This window comes from Calonectris borealis, chromosome 14, assembly GCF_964195595.1.
Source record: "Calonectris borealis chromosome 14, bCalBor7.hap1.2, whole genome shotgun sequence".
NCBI classification, from domain to species: Eukaryota; Metazoa; Chordata; class Aves; order Procellariiformes; family Procellariidae; genus Calonectris; species Calonectris borealis.
The window spans coordinates 730899-746582 of record NC_134325.1 but is presented as its reverse complement, the minus strand read 5'-3'; the positions used below and the strand labels follow the sequence as shown (position 1 = coordinate 746582).

Genomic DNA, 15684 nt, shown 5'->3' with positions numbered 1-15684 from the left:
GAGAGGAATTTTGCTCAAGGGTAGTTTGGGGGATGTTTTTTATGTTAACCTGCTTTTAAGGTTAACATAATTGGACTTAGCTAGTTTTGTCTCCTTTGGTTTTGCTTTTAAATAACTGTCATGGGATTTCTGATTTTGGTCTAAGCTCCTTTTTAGTCTTCATTTATACATTTCTATATATGAATAAGTGTGGGACGGTCATAGCCATATAGCCCAAAGTCACCTTTAATAGCCGGGTTTTTCTTAATTCAACAGTCCGTCTTTTGTCCATCTTCATTCCTGTAGAGGTGGCTCAAGGTGTCCTTTGAATACTTCAGCTAGTGCAGGTAAGCCCGGTCAGAGAACTGATTTGACCTGACCAAAAATGAGTGTTTGGCCGGATCAGTTTCACAGTCTGATTCACCAGCTGGCTGCACAGACACTTTCTTTTATGTCTGCTTTTCTCTGGCTTCCCTTGTTTGTCAATAGCTGCTTCCCCACACAGTTTGAGCTGCCACAAATTACAGCCTGACTTGTTAAGGAAAACCAAAATGAGTGGCAATTTACATTCGTAGCTTGTCCTGTGAACTGGGGCAGCTCAGCTACTGCTGTCACTTCTTCAGGAGCAGTCAGTCCATCCTGGCTGCTGGACCTGAGGTGTTTTGGGGAAGGCACTTGGGGACACGAGTCCGCTGCAGCCGCGCTGAGGTGAGCTGTCTCAGAAGCCTGAGGACTCATCTGCGTGGAAGCTTTAGCATTTCAATTAGAAAACTCCTTGTTTTACCCTCCCACGTTCAAGTGTATGTGTATTGTGATACAAGTGAGTCATTTCTGTCTGTCTCTCTGTCTGTCTATCTATATTTTTATCTATATTCGCCTCTTCAGTGGGATAAACATGCTAACGATGATATATGCTGCTATGATCAGAATGGACTAAATAGGTGCTGTGACGGTGCTGGAACTGGAGGTACAGCTGAACCGGGGTGCAGTATGTACATGGAGATCAGAGCATTTTAAGCCTAAGTGAGTTGTGAGGGATACGCTGGGAATAACTGTAGAGCTGCCTGTCCTGCTTGGCTGAAATGATGGCCCCAGCTGCACATGAAGCAGCTACAGAGCTGCTGCAGTTTACAGGAGCATCTTTTCTTGCGAAGGGGAGAAATCCTGCTGAGGAACATGACAGCAATTACAAATGTAGTCCCCCCTTCGTTCCCAAAGTGGACGGCATTCTCTTTCATAAAAGAAACCATGAAGCTTTTTTCCTCCGAGTGTGTTCACAATGCACGTTTGTTTACTTCCTTTGTGGTGCCTGGCCAGTGCTGTCGTCTTCAGGGGATCTGAGGGTCTGGGATAATCCAGGTTATGAAAAGTCTGGCTAAGCACGGGCTCTGCAAGACGGAATAGATGCCTCTTCACCATGCTTTTCTCCAGTGTTTGCAGGACTTAGCTTAGGTGTAGCTCAGTGCAGTTACCCAGCTGGTGCCCATCCGGCACTGCTGTTCATCTAATATAGCGCGATGAACCTGGAGTGCTGGAGAGTCCAGTGCACAGACACCTAATTTTGTTTGAGGGCTCGCTCAGGTCAAAGGCTTCCTGAAGCAGACCATGCCAGAAATGGCTGTATTGGCACTGGGAAAGCAATATCCTTTCTCTGACTGGCCTGAGGTAGCTGTGCAAGGGGTTGGCTGTGTTGTGTTTGCACCCCTGGCATGCCGAATTTGCAACCTGGATATATTACGCCGGGTAATGTTTGCCAGCTGGGAACTGCCTGTCCTCTTCTGATCAGACAATTTCTCTCCTAACTGTACAGTCTCAACTTTTCATGCAGATGTGTGATTTGCCACGTTTTGATCTGGTCCTTTCCAATTCGTAAGTGTTGTTAATGTCTCAATTCAGGCTACTTAAGTTGCCCATAGGTGGAGTGACAGGGAAACTGGGACATGGACGGGAGAGGAAAAAAAGCACCCCAAAATTTAATCTAATGTCATTCTAAGTCTGCACAGATTCATGATTTATTTATTGACAGATACGAATTTCAGGGCACTTGATTTTATTCTTTTCTGTGTACAGACTTGCAAAAGGAAGTTCAGCTACGGTTATTGCCTGGATAGGTAATTAGTTGCTTCAGAATGTGATTTAGGATATTAACTTGTAATAACTGTCCACACAAGGGTGATACTCGGTTGTAAATGCTTGTGACAATCAGGTGCTGCCCAACATTGACAGAGAAAGGTAATACAATATGCAGAGGCAATGCTGGTGAGAGATGCTCTCATGAAGGACTTCCTTTGCACCCTCTGGAACTGTTAAGAAGTTAGCAAGTATGTTAAAGTTTTGGCAATATACATTTGTGCATATACACCACTCTATGTATATACACCTAGGGGCTTTGCAAAGAGTTGCTGTCCCTTCTGTTCCTAAAGCTAACCAGTGTGTATTGTGATTTAATTTGTGTGCATCTCTGCTTTCTTTTTCAGATACATGTATTGGACTGACTGGGGTGAAACACCCAGAATAGAACGGGCAGGAATGGACAGCAGCACGCGAAAAATAATTGTCGATTCAGATATTTATTGGCCAAATGGACTCACGATAGATCTTGATGAGCAGAAACTTTACTGGGCTGATGCAAAACTGAGTTTCATTCATAGGGCAAATCTGGATGGTTCCTTTAGGTAAGTTTCCTTTAGTGAATAATATGCTGTAAGTTATTTCTCACCTCGTGCATTCTTTTTATACTGAGGCTTTTTTTTCAGTAATCTAGAATAATGCCAATACCTTATTGTTCTTTTTAAATGCAATTGTTAATAGCCTTGCAAAAAGTAAAATAGCCTCACATCCTATAAAACTGGTTTTAAAAGTAAGACTATTTGTTTCAGTATTTCACTATAGGCTGTTTATATAGCCTTCTTGTACAGTAGGATTTTTCAGTTTTAGGTTCATATTTGTCTTGAAGATAGTTGGAGATGCTTATCCTTGGCCCTAGGCAAACTAACATTTAACTAGTGACTGGGATTTTACAGTAGTATTAATGTATTTTTTTTCGGCAGGAAATATACATTGAGACACACCTGTCGCATCCAAAGATGTCCTTTGTGGCATGCCTATAAATTAACCAAATTCAGCTTATTTCAGGCTGCGAGCGAGCAGGAACCAGATTTTCCTAAAGCTTGATAGAAAGCACAGTGTGGAAGTTTTGGTTGGTGGCTCCTGTCCAAGTGTGCTGTTGAGTTTTGGCTTTTGTAGACAAAGAGAGCTGACGCTTCAGACAGGGCAGACCTAGACGTTTGAGATTGCACCTTCAGTTCTATGCAGTGTGCAATGGGCAGGTTGTGTGTCATCTGAAGGGAGAGTGTCATCTGCCAGTGAAACGTCCTGCTGAGGAGGCAAGTCTCTGCATCCTGGTCTGGCTTTGGTCTTCACATAGTTGAAAATGACATTTTCATTTTCATGATTTCATAACATTTTAAATGTCTGTGTTATGAAATCATTTTGCTTTGGAGGAGTTTTATTTTAGGCATAACTGTGTAATAGAATAATATGCCTCCCCCCAAAAAAACACTGCAGTTTCCATGGTGTTTTTCAATTTTTTTACCAATGTGCATTCTGTGCCTGATTTTCACACTCCTAAAAGAGGAATAACAATATTGACATCCTTTATAAAACGCTCTGAAGTTCCTTTGAGAGCGCTATGTAAGAGCTAGATAATGGTGGCATTGTAGTAACTGACAAGTAGTGACTGACAATCAGAAGTATAGACAAGGGAAAAGTCCTTTACAGAAGGGAGTGGTGGCTAAAGGCTGGGTGCAGGTTCATAGACAGAAAGAAAATGCTCTCTCAAAATTAAAAATCTAAGAGAGGTTTTCATACACTATAATGTGAGTATATTTCTCTAATTTGGGGGCAAGTGGCAGAGGTTAAGGTTTCCAGGCTGATTCTGCAGTTATCACGCACATACAAATTGTATACACTTTACTTGCATGTATGTGTAAAAACTTAAAGTTGTAATTGGTAAGTAAAATTTATTTTGCTCATTTTAAGGTAGAGAAAGGCCACCTGAAAGGGAGCAAGCCTTTGAATACACTAATTCCAGCAATCTGTCCAAATTACTTTGTGATAGATTAGTGCATGTCCACCACCACCCAAGCAGTTTTCTGTTGAACTATAAATGAAACAGTATTTTAGGAAAAATTAATGTATTTTGCATTAAAAAAATGGCATATTGGTGTACACTACTACTACTACTACACTACTACTCACATATTTTACTCAACTGCTGGAGGGTGCAAATGCACACTTGATGTCAGGATATTCCTATGCAGGGTGCATTGTGGAAATTCCTTGTGTCTAACTGTATGTGGACTTTTAGGCGTTGTCCAATATAATAGCTTGATGTCATTTAGCTATGTATATTTTATATTGTTACCATATGATAAAACTTCCTTCTTAAAACGTTATGGATATTAATAAAATGCCACGAATATTGATCTTAATTTTTTATTCTTTTTCCCTTCCACTGATCAGTGTTGAAACAGAAGTCTCTGAAGTTGGGACTCTTAGGTTCTGGTGTCAAGTTAAACTTCAATAATGGCTCAAACTAGATGGTGACTTTGGAGGTTGCTTCTGTTCCTTAAATGTAGAGCAATATAAGTTTCACCCAGACTTGTTCATAAAGAAATCTTATGGTGTTTCAAATGCTTCTACCCCTCCTGTCCAAGAATCACTTCAGAATTCAAATAAAAAGGAAATTTGCATTCTGCATGGTGGATTAATGTTACTGGAGCAATCTGGCTGTTACATCTTAGCAAGCTTCAGTTTGCAAGCACATCCTCTGGAACTGTTTCAAGGGATGTAATTACAGTAGAAGAAGAGACTTGATATCTAAGAATGATGGAAATAAGGGCAATATATAGTGGAAAACAGCTGCTACGATACTAGAATACAGCCACTGCTGTTACTAGTAAAGAAACAACAGCAAAAGTTAGAGCGGAAAGAGAAAGTGAAGTCAGGATTTCTATTTATTCTATCGTGTTTTACGGTGAGAGAAGTAGTGATAATTTGAAGGACAGAAATTTTAGAGCAGTTTCAATTTTATCTCTAGAACAGAATGAATAATAATTGTATTGTTTTCTTTTTTCCACATTACCTGCTTTGTACATGTATATGCAAATACCTGTTTGCATGTGTCAGTCTGTTTTAAACTTGCCCATGTCTGAATACATATGAAGAATTTTGGGGGGACTTTTTTATTCCCCCCCACCCTGGAAAATGCAAATGGTTCCTATGTTGCTCAAAATGAAATAGAATCCTTTCCCTCCCAAATGTTAGCTGTTTTTGTTAATCTCTTCAATGGAAACAATTTAAATGCAAATCTGAATGTAGGTATAAGAAAAACATGTTCCTCACTTTCCTTCAGGATGATGCTGAGACTTCAGCTTTCTCAAAGTTGTATGATGAAAAATTTTGAATACTAGTTTGCTGTGTCAGAACACTGGTTTGGAAGGTGTGTGTATGCCTTTGTGTTTGTGCATATGTCAAATGCATGAATTTGTGAAAACTGAGTTGATATTGTTTTGACTGAGGACTTGTCAAATATGTTTTCACTGACTTAGTAAATGTCTCCAAAACTACTGAATCTAAATTACACAAATTTATTGCAATATGTATAAATTTGGGGATCCTATGAGTTTAGAAAATATGTTAGAAATGTCATGTGTTTTGTGGCTTTCAGTCCAGCTAATAACCAATGTGAAAATAAATGCATCCCCAAAAGAGAAGTGTGGCTGAATGAAGTCATTGAAAAACATCTGAAATGTTTCTGATTTATGTTAATTATAAATAGTCTTAGAAAAAATATAAGTGATCCTTGCTCTACATTTAAAAAGATAATTTAAAAAAAAATTTGTTTCTGCTGCTGACCAAGTTAAAAAGGGTAATTTAAAGAGACTCTCGTGTCGTTTCTTCCTTTTCCTGCTACAAGAAAGGACTGAGTGCAACTGAAGTCCTGGGCAAAGATTTCCTGTATTGCACAGGGGGACAAAAAAAGTAATGCTTTAGTTGGAGGAGCACTCCTCGGACCTGTGTTTCCTCCAAAGGGCAGTTGTGTTTGGGTATTTGCACAGCCCTGTTAAAGAACTTCAGCGTGGCCTTTCAGAGGTCAGTGTGGAGCGGAATCAGATACCGTGCCGCTATCAAACCCAGTATATTTGTGTCCTTATTGCTATGAAGGGGCAAAGTCTCGTTTTACATTTTTCGGTCTGATTATCGCTTTTATCATCCGGTGAATCTCTTGGTCCAGCGAATTTGTTAAAAGACGACAATTCCTATATGAGTTTTTACAAAGCCAGATTTTTTTCTGCGTGGTAACAAGTGGAAGCAATGCATTTTTAATCCTTGCTCTTTCTTTCATCTAGGCAAAAAGTTGTTGAAGGTAGTCTTACTCATCCCTTTGCGCTGACGTTGTCTGGGGACACTTTGTATTGGACGGACTGGCAAACACGCTCCATTCATGCCTGTAACAAACGGACGGGGGAGAAAAGGAGAGAAATATTGTCTGCCCTATATTCGCCGATGGACATCCAGGTCTTAAGTCCAGACCGGCAGCCATACTGTATGTTTTACCTTTCCCTGAAACTTTTTGCGTGACTGTTACTTATCTATCAGGAAAAACATTTAATCATAAAAATGGTTAGTGTGAAGTTGTAAGGTTTTGAACACTTGTCAGGGGATCGGTCGCTAAAGGTATAAGTATGCGAATCCTGTACCTTTCTTTGAAAATTCCAGCCTGAATTGGTGCGAGCTCACTCATCATCCCGTTGGTAACAAAATCCAAAATCCAGTGCACTACTTCAGTGACATCTTTTGATTTGGAATATCGGAATGAGAATGATAAAGACTCACCTGGCACCTTTTTAACACCATTATTTTAAAGACAACTGAAAAAAAGGCTTATAATTACTTTTTTTTTTAATAAGTAGAATTACCACAAAATATGCAATGTTCACGTTGTACTTAAAAGTGCAGTTTTTGCATTCCAGACTTGATCGTGTTTATCTTCAATATGTAACAAATAGGTTATGAATGCTTCAGTATGGAAGGGACTTGGTTCTGAGCTTTTATATAAACATATACGTGCCTCTATTTTTTCTTTATGTATGACTTCAAAGGAAGGCAAGTGTAGAGAACTGAGAATTGAATGAGGCTGTATATGTTTTGTATATGCATGTGATTCCATGTGGCAGTTGGTCTAGGTTTTTTTTAGGATTGAGAGAATGGGACTTAAAAGCAATGGTGTGGAAATGTATACAGTTGAGTAGCTATGGGAAGAATCATCTCTTGCCGTGGGGAGACACACTTGCCATTTGGATTGGCTTCTTTATTTATGCCAACTGTAAAGTCTGCTTCCCTAAAGATAATATTTGTTATTCCGGTAAAGTTTATAGGATGTCAGTAAACAGGCTTGAAAGTAAGCAAAAGGAGTTTGGAGATCATCTTGGTGATGGAACATGTGCAAGTTTTCATTGAAGTTGTCGGGTATGCACAGCACCCTGGTTTATCTCACAGCTCCAGATAAGAGTTTGTCTATGCTGAATTCTTGCCATTGCTTTTAGCTCAGGGAATGTCCCAGCCTTGGGTCATAGTATTTCTGGGTCAGCCACAAAGAAAATATGGCACATAGGGAAATAGCATATGCTGAAAATAGCTCAGATGCTATTGACTTCTTTAAGATCAAGCTTGGATTCCTTCCTCTCCCTTTTTTTCCTCTTTGTGACTGTCAGTGGAAGTAACACAAGCCAAATTAGGGGGAAATTTTGGGGTTTTGTAGTAAAGCGCTTCAGATGCTTATTCAAACTATGATTGATTTTGGAGAGATCTTGCACAACTTGCAATTTTTGTTTTTTAATAGCTGGTAATATTCTCCATAATTATTTATGGTTACAGTTTCATCTCTTGCTGCCGTTTTTTTCTTCCCATGTAAATGAGGTGCGCGCAGTTGTCATGTGTCCATCCCCGTCCTGTCCCATCCTGTTCCCCCCCAGTTGGTTTTTTTTTTTACATTTTCAAAATTGCTGACTTTACATGTATTTCCTCTGGATTTCCTGGTGATTCAGGGATATGTCTTCCTGTGAAAGCTTTGCAGTAAGAAAAGGTATTTCCAACATGCAACACAACAATTTGTACAATTCCTACATTACAGTAGTGTTTTCCCTTCTTTCATAGAACTGGTCACCCCCCCACCATCACCACCCTCCAAGCCCTGTTTTCCATTTTCATGATGCTTAGCTGACCCAGCATCCGCAAAGTAACTCATGTCCAAAGCTCTTAGCTCTGTTCGGCTTTAGAAACATTGAAAGAACTGTATAGTGAGAATGTGCTGAGCTGTCAGCTCTTTCAAAATCAGCTTTTGCGTGCATCTCAATTTAGGTGCCCTGAGAAGTAAGATGCTGGGGAGGGGGGAATCAAACACTTTATTTTGTGGTTCCTCTGTCTTTTAGCACTAAAACTTGTGCCAGTCATTTGGGACCTATAATTTCTTCCTCATGGAGAAAAGAGGGCTTTAGGGGTTCTAGAAAAATGAAAATAAATCTGTTTGGTTTCTTGAAGTTCACACTCCATGTGAAGAAAACAACGGTGGTTGCTCCCATCTGTGCCTGCTGTCTCCAAGAGACCCCTTCTACAGCTGTGCCTGTCCCACTGGTGTGCAGCTAGAAGACGATGGCAGGACATGCAAATCAGGTAGGAGCTTGACTTTTCTACAGTGACAGTGTTGACTTGGTTTGGGTTTGCTATTTAAAAGTTGAGCCTTGAAGAAGTGAGTTGAGAGGAACTGCCTGACGCACTGAAATGTCACTCTTGTCTTGATGAAGATGGCAGAGATTTTGCACCCAAATCTCCTGCCAAGCTACCAAAGATGGTGATTTTTATGAACTAAAGTAATGCCTTGCATCAGAAATCAGAGAATTTTGACTGTATTTTGTGTCTTTGGACTGTATTTTGTGTTGCCAGTTCTCTGTAGGAATGAAGTAGTATGTGGAGCCCGTTGCAGAAGAATTTTATTAGAAGTAAGCTATTGTAGGACATCTTTCCATTTGGACAATGGACCATGAACAGACTTCTGCTCCCTCCCATTCATTGTCCAGTAGTGGTCAATGATGTAGTAGTGGTGGCCGAATTGTTGCCTTCCAGTTGCATCTCAAAGTTAGCAATATGCCTGAGACACGTTCTGCACACAGATGTGCCAAAAATTTGTTCAAGGCCGCGTCCACGTGCCCGTATACTATTTTAGAGATAACCCAGTGAGTTGCCTCTGCTTCAATTAATTTTATCATGAAATAATCTGTAGAGAAAAATTCAAAATTAAGATTTAAACTAAAAATACAGTTTTTCTGGTTCTGAAGATTAATCATCCCTCTGTTTCCCTTTGGGCTGCTCTGTGGGAAGGATTTATGAGAAAATTGCATTGGGAATTTTTTCTTCCTGGGTCTAGTTTGTGTTTTTTGGACATTATATTTGATTTTAAAAAGTGAGGCAAGGCTTTGTGTGAGGAGGCTTATAAAGTTTGCTGCTTGAGATAATTGCATTGGGAATTTCTCCTTCCTGGGTCTAGTTTGTGTTTTTTGGACATTATATTTAATTTTTAAAATTAAAGGTTTGTGTGTGAGGAGGCGTATAAAGTTTGCTGCTTGAGGTAATTGAGCTAGAGAAAATAAGGTTCTAGGTGGCTGTTCCATGTCACTGAGAAGTAGGAGAGGCTTGTGTGTTATCAGTAGAAAGCTGTTTAGAGAATAATAGCTAAAGTACATGCTTTAATTGAAAAGTATAACTACATGCATATTTCGTATCCATAAGTTGAATGAGTCTAGTGGTATACTTTGCAAGCTTGGTTTTATCATTGATCAGGAAGCCTCTTAAAAACGCATCTTACAAAAGCAGGCAATTAACACTGATAGGGCGGTAGGACACTAGGAGGCAAGGTTTTGGAGGATGTTCTGCCAGCAGAGTAAAAGACACTCTGCTGCCCATCTCCGGTGCGTTCTCACCAAGTCTAGTCAAAGAGTACAGTCATTTTCTGATGTGGCTTGATTCCTCTGAGTACTAAAGTAAGCATAATAGATTCCTTTCATTTGTGAACTTGAAGCAGAATTTGAACACTGAACCTCCAGGGTTTAAGGGCCAGCTTTATTAGCTCATCCTGCTGCAATTGAAAGGCTTTAAGGTAGTTCTTGCAGCTGCTGAAAGACCTTTCTCTTTCCTCCTTCCAGCTTTGGAAAGTTTCCCTTTCACAGCTTTTAAAAAAACATTGCTGAATGCTCAGGACAACCTTTTTAGACGTTCATATTGACCTCATGTTTCTGGCAGTGGGAATGAAGGTCAGCCTGCTTTTGGTGTTTTGGCAGATAGCACAAGCAGGAGTGACTGCTTATACTGTGCTTTCACCTTTCCATTGTCAGACCAGACAATCTGTCAAGGGTGTTCTGTCAAAGGAGGGCAAAAAAGTGGGATGGGAACAGGAAATCTGGTTTTGCATAAGAATGTGGCCTTTTGGTTCAGTTTTATGGATTATTTCTTTCCCAAGCTCCACATCTTTTGTTGTCCTGTCTGCCTTATGCCAACATCCATGTGCTTCTCTTTCCCTTCTTATTAATTAACTCCTTGGTTGCAAGGAACTGACTTTTTGTTCTCTGCACGAGTCCTTTGTAGTAAGGTTGTGTCAGGAACTACGGATGTAACAGTGTTGACCACCTCTCCATTTTGTTCCCTATTGGCTTGGGCAAAAGTGCAAAAGTACGGAATCACTTGGGCATATCAGCTTCTTTGACATTAGGCTTTTAAGTGAATTACACAAATACTACTGGGGATTTGTCTGCAAGAGCAAAAAGCATTCTGTTCTCAAAATCTGTGTCCACATGGGAAGTTTACTGGTGCAAATATAACTATATAATGTTACTGTATACCTCTGTCAGAAAGTATTCTTGTGCAGAAGAGCCCTGAGGCTTTTAGGCAATTTCAGCTCTCTTGGATATTGAAGAATATATATATTGGTAATGTTCAGGTATGAGAGCTCTGTAGCTCTTTAGAAAGAGTGTTGAATGGTAATGGGCCTAGGTAATTAAGAAAACATGAATTCAAGGACAGGCTGTGCCACTATTTGCTGTGCTGTCGGTTGTGTCTGTATGCATTGAAACTCCGAAACACTGGATTTTTACACTTTTTCTAAATATGTAACTATTGATACACTGAAGCCCTCAGTATTGCGTCTGTGTTAAAAGAATAGTTCACTATTCTGTAGTTTGGCTTTCGGTGTTGATTTATTCTTGCTTTCTCTCTGGTTCTAAACAGTTGCTCTGAATAAGTAAAAAAAAATAGCCCTACAGTAGATATCCATCACTAATAACGGATATTAAATATATGGATAGATTGCAACCAGCATCAAGTATAAGTTCCTCTCTGGGAATGTGTACTTGTTTTGTGCGGGTAGATGTTTTATGTTGCTTCCCTCCAGACATGTGATGTTAAGTCTGTTTTCCTCTGTTGGCTATGAAAATGCTCTGGACTTGCTTGAAGTTCCCAAGCAGAAGACCCCCAAGCAGAGGGGTCCTAAGTGTGGGAAGTAAATCAGCTGCACCTGACCATGTACTCTTAGCAAAGTGAGCATTCAAGCTGTGATCTTTGGAATTACTTAAGAAGTTGTGTTGGACCACTGCTGTCTTGGTGGATGTGTCCAAATACACGATTTTAGGTAGGTGTCCGAACCCAATCTTGCCTGTGAAGAAGATAATGAAGTCACAGTTTGTGATGCCCATCAGAGCCCGATGGCTCTAGTCTGAAGTGCCTGTGGAGGGTGGCCTAGTCAGTAGTAACTCTTGGTACCTTGTACCTTCCAGGAGTGACTGACCTCTGAAAGTTTGTGTTTCAAAAGGGAGCTTCAGTTCTTAGACCAGGTGGCTTTCTTGATTTGTGGGGTTTTTGGGGTTTTTTTTAAGTTGCTTTTTTTTTGTTTGAAAGTCTTCTCTAAGCCTGCTTGAGCAGTGGCATGAATGTTTGAGAAAGGAACAAAGGTTTGGTTGCAGTCATTTAAAGGGATGTGTAATTCTACCTAATTAGCTCTTTATTCATGCAGTCATAAAATTGTAAGCCTGCTTTAGTTAATTTTCAGTGTCTTGCTTTAGATGCTTTCTGATGCAAATAATCAAAGTCTTAAGACCAAAGTAAAAATTATGTGTGTTCTATGCATATTTTCAGGGAAGCGAAGTTTGTTTTGATCAGCAATGGACAAGCAAATAGGCCAGTTTAGAAAGCAGAGCCGAAGTGTGGAAATCTTAAAAGCTTGGGGACCTTCTTTCAGTCATTTTGCTGACTTAGGGCTATCCTGAGGTTTTCTTTTCTTTCTTTAAGGATCACATTTATCTTTATGAAAAGGATTATTTTGATTCATGAGTCGTTTGTCTGTGAGGGCTCCTTTCAGGAAGCTGTTCCTTCTCCTTCTATCCTGAGGTTCTCTTCCTAGGATTTAGTGAGTTCCCTTGTTGGGCTAGTAGTAGTCTGAAGTCTTGCGAGAAAGACCAATGTATTAATAGAGCTAGTGTCGTGTCTCCAACAGTAAACCATTCGAACCTTTCTTACCTTGCAGGGCACAGTCTTCGGGTGATAGCTGCATGTCCTCTCCCTTGAGCAGCTTCACTTTCCTCATGCTGCTCATTCTTGCTTTCCTTGGTGCACAGAATTCATCTTTTTCTGTCTACAGCTCTGGTGCACCTTTGGTATAATTTGCACCACTTAATGTGAATATTTCCAGGCAAAATGGAGCCAGAGTCTTTCCATCCTGTTCTGCTTTCATGGAGCAAGTTTGCTTTGCTCTGCTAGGTGGAGGTGCGGTCTCAAAATGTTGGATGACTCCCCCTGCTTTTTCCTCCCCTCTTTGACTTGACCATGTGGTTCAGTTTAATCACATTCAAGCAAGCCTAGAGGTTTGTTGTATATCTTGTCAGCTACTTGTGATTAAACCCCGATCCCAGTCTCTCGTACAGCAGCTATCTGTATGCATCCTTCCAAGATTGAGCTGGTTTCTGTAAACAGCGATCAGCACCCTGTTTCTCTGATGTTTCTGGAAAAGATATGATTTCTTTCTGCTGTATTCAGTGTTGCTGACATACAGCTATTGCTGCAGGCCTTCTAAAAGAATGTCAAAAGCCCCATCTTTTTTCTTAGAAGTGGATGTATTTCCCTGTAAGTGGTCACTTGACTTCCTGAATTCCCTCTGCCTGTTAGTGTTGCATTCCCAAAGGATCTTACTCTCATTACACATCATTTTCTGATCTCATGGTACCAACTAAGTCAATTGTGTATGAACTAAAATTAATTTGACAGAATTTTAAAACCTATCATCCATGGCTGGTACCACAAAACATTTTGAGTGAAAGCTCAAATACTCCCCACCTCTCCCTCCCAAGTTTTTACTAGCTTGGCTCTATGGCTATGGAGCTGTAATAAGTAGGATAAACTAGGACTTCACTAACGGTCTTTTTTATTGTATATTTTTTAACTTCAGCAAGGACACTCAGAGCTACACAATGTCAGAATTAGTCCAGATCCATGCAGCTTCTGGAAGCTGCATACCCCAAGGTTTAAAAAACTATTTTCCAGTTTTATTTTTGTTTCTCGTTAAATGTGTAATGCTTTGCTGCAGTATGTGGATAAAATATTTCAGTAAAAGCTACAGAACTTTACTCGTTATGCAACTTCATTGCAGCAATTTCACTTGGCCTGGGCATCATTAGTTTTTGATCCATTTTACTAAAATTGCTGTACTGGTTTTAGCTGGGATGGAGTTAATTTTCTTCATAGCAGCTCATATGGTGCTATGTTTCGGATTTGTGACCAAAACAATGTTGATAACACAGGGATTTTTTAGCTAGTGCTGAACAGTGCTTGCACAGGGTCAGGACTTCTCTGTGTCTCACCCTGCCCCACCAGCGAGCAGGCTGGGGGTGCGAACAGAACTGGGACAGCTGACCCCAACTGACCAAAGGGATATTCCATACCATATGATGTCATGGTGAGCAATAAAAGCTAGAGTAACGAAGGAGGAAGGGGGGACATTTGGAGTTACGTCATTTGTCTTCCCAAGTCACCATTATGCATGATGGAGCCCTGCTCTCCTGGAATCAGCTGAACACCTGCCTGCCGATGGCAAGTAATGAATGAATTCCTTATGTTGCTTTGCTTGTGCATACAGCTTTTGCTTTCCCTATTAAACTGTCTTTATCTCAACTTACGAGTTTTCTCACTTTTACCCTTCCCATTCTCTCCCCCATCCCACTGCAGGGAGCGAGCAGGCGGCTGCGTGGGGCTGAGCTGCCCACCGGGGTTAACCCACAACAATTGTGCAAACAGTAGCTCTGTTTTCTTTATCTTCTCTGGAATTTGGAGGGGAAGCTATTCATTTCTGTAAAGTCTTCCTTTTAATTTTGCATGATGTATTTTACTCTCTAGTATGAGGGAAGTTCCCTGATGATATTTTATCTGCTCATTCTGCGCTGGGTGATTTCTCTGTTTCCTGTGCAACCTGTGGCAGATGTACTTCTAATAAATCAAACATTCCTGAGTGTTATACACATTTGTTATGTCTAAATTCCCCTCCAACGAAATTTAAGTCACCATTAAGAGGAATCTTTTTGTGCTTGCTTCCACAAAAAAACCCCAAACCTTTCTGTGAATTTCTGTAGGCATTGTTTACATTGGAATCTCTTGGAGATTTAATTTTACAGTGATTTATTTTCTTTCCATTTGTATTGGGAAAGATGATGAGTCTGTTCCCTTTCTTGTACTTGAAAGCAAGATGCGAGACCTCTTGGTAAGAAGGCATGTGGGTTGCTGAGGTATATAGGTGTATTTGCATGCCATGCAAACCGTAGATGACGAATGTGACATCAAGTGCAACTTAAGGAAGTATTTGGCAAGGGAAAGCATTTAGTGGCAAACTGCATCAGCAGTCTTTCGTCATAGCTAGACTACTCCTATCTTCTAGTGCTAAACCCAGGCTCTGATCTTTAACACCAGTAAGAGCTTGATATCCATCTATAGGAGATAGCCCTTCTCTGTCCGTGACCTCCAAGTTTGCCATACTCTCAGAGAAATGCTCTTGGTCTTTTGAAGCTTGCACAAAGGAGCAATGCCTGGAACTAAGGGCAGTGCCAACTAAAGAATGTTCCTTTAATATGCTGAGCGTTGCTCAGTATAGATCTAAGTCAAGGAGCGTCTGGATGATTCTTTTAGTCATATGGTTTAGTTTTAGGTAGTCCTGCAAGGAACAGGGAGTTGGACTTGATGATGCCTATGGGTCCCTTCCTACTTGAGATATTCTGTGATTCTAAGTAGACTGAGCACAACCATCTCCAGCAAGGTCTATAAAAACGTAAATGACTTTCTGCAATAACTGAAGACAAGGAATTTGGCTGTAAAAACAACAATATAGTAATGGTACCTTAGCTTCTGCTTTGTATTATTACTGAACTAGGATAAAGTAAATGCCCATATACTGTGGACAGCTTTGTGAGCTTGATGCTGTACTTGCAATGCTCAGTAATAGATTACTTCTATCAGGGGTCTCTTCCTAAAGGCTGTGTAAAAAAATTCAGCTGGTTAATATGTTAAAGGTAAATGTCCAAGATTACATTTACTCCTACTATTGACTTGCTTTAAGAT

At 40.2% G+C, this 15684-nt stretch overlaps 1 protein-coding gene across 2 annotated transcripts in view; it reads left to right on the top strand.

Annotated features, from left to right (window-relative positions):
- LRP5 (LDL receptor related protein 5) overlaps positions 1-15684 on the top strand; it is a 238361-nt gene that overhangs the window by 124491 nt on the left and 98186 nt on the right. For both annotated transcript variants that reach the window (XM_075162881.1, XM_075162880.1), the window contains 3 exons: positions 2457-2654; positions 6393-6589; positions 8584-8715. In XM_075162881.1, coding sequence (XP_075018982.1) covers positions 2457-2654; positions 6393-6589; positions 8584-8715 — 527 coding nt within the window. The remainder of the gene's footprint in view (positions 1-2456; positions 2655-6392; positions 6590-8583; positions 8716-15684) is intronic.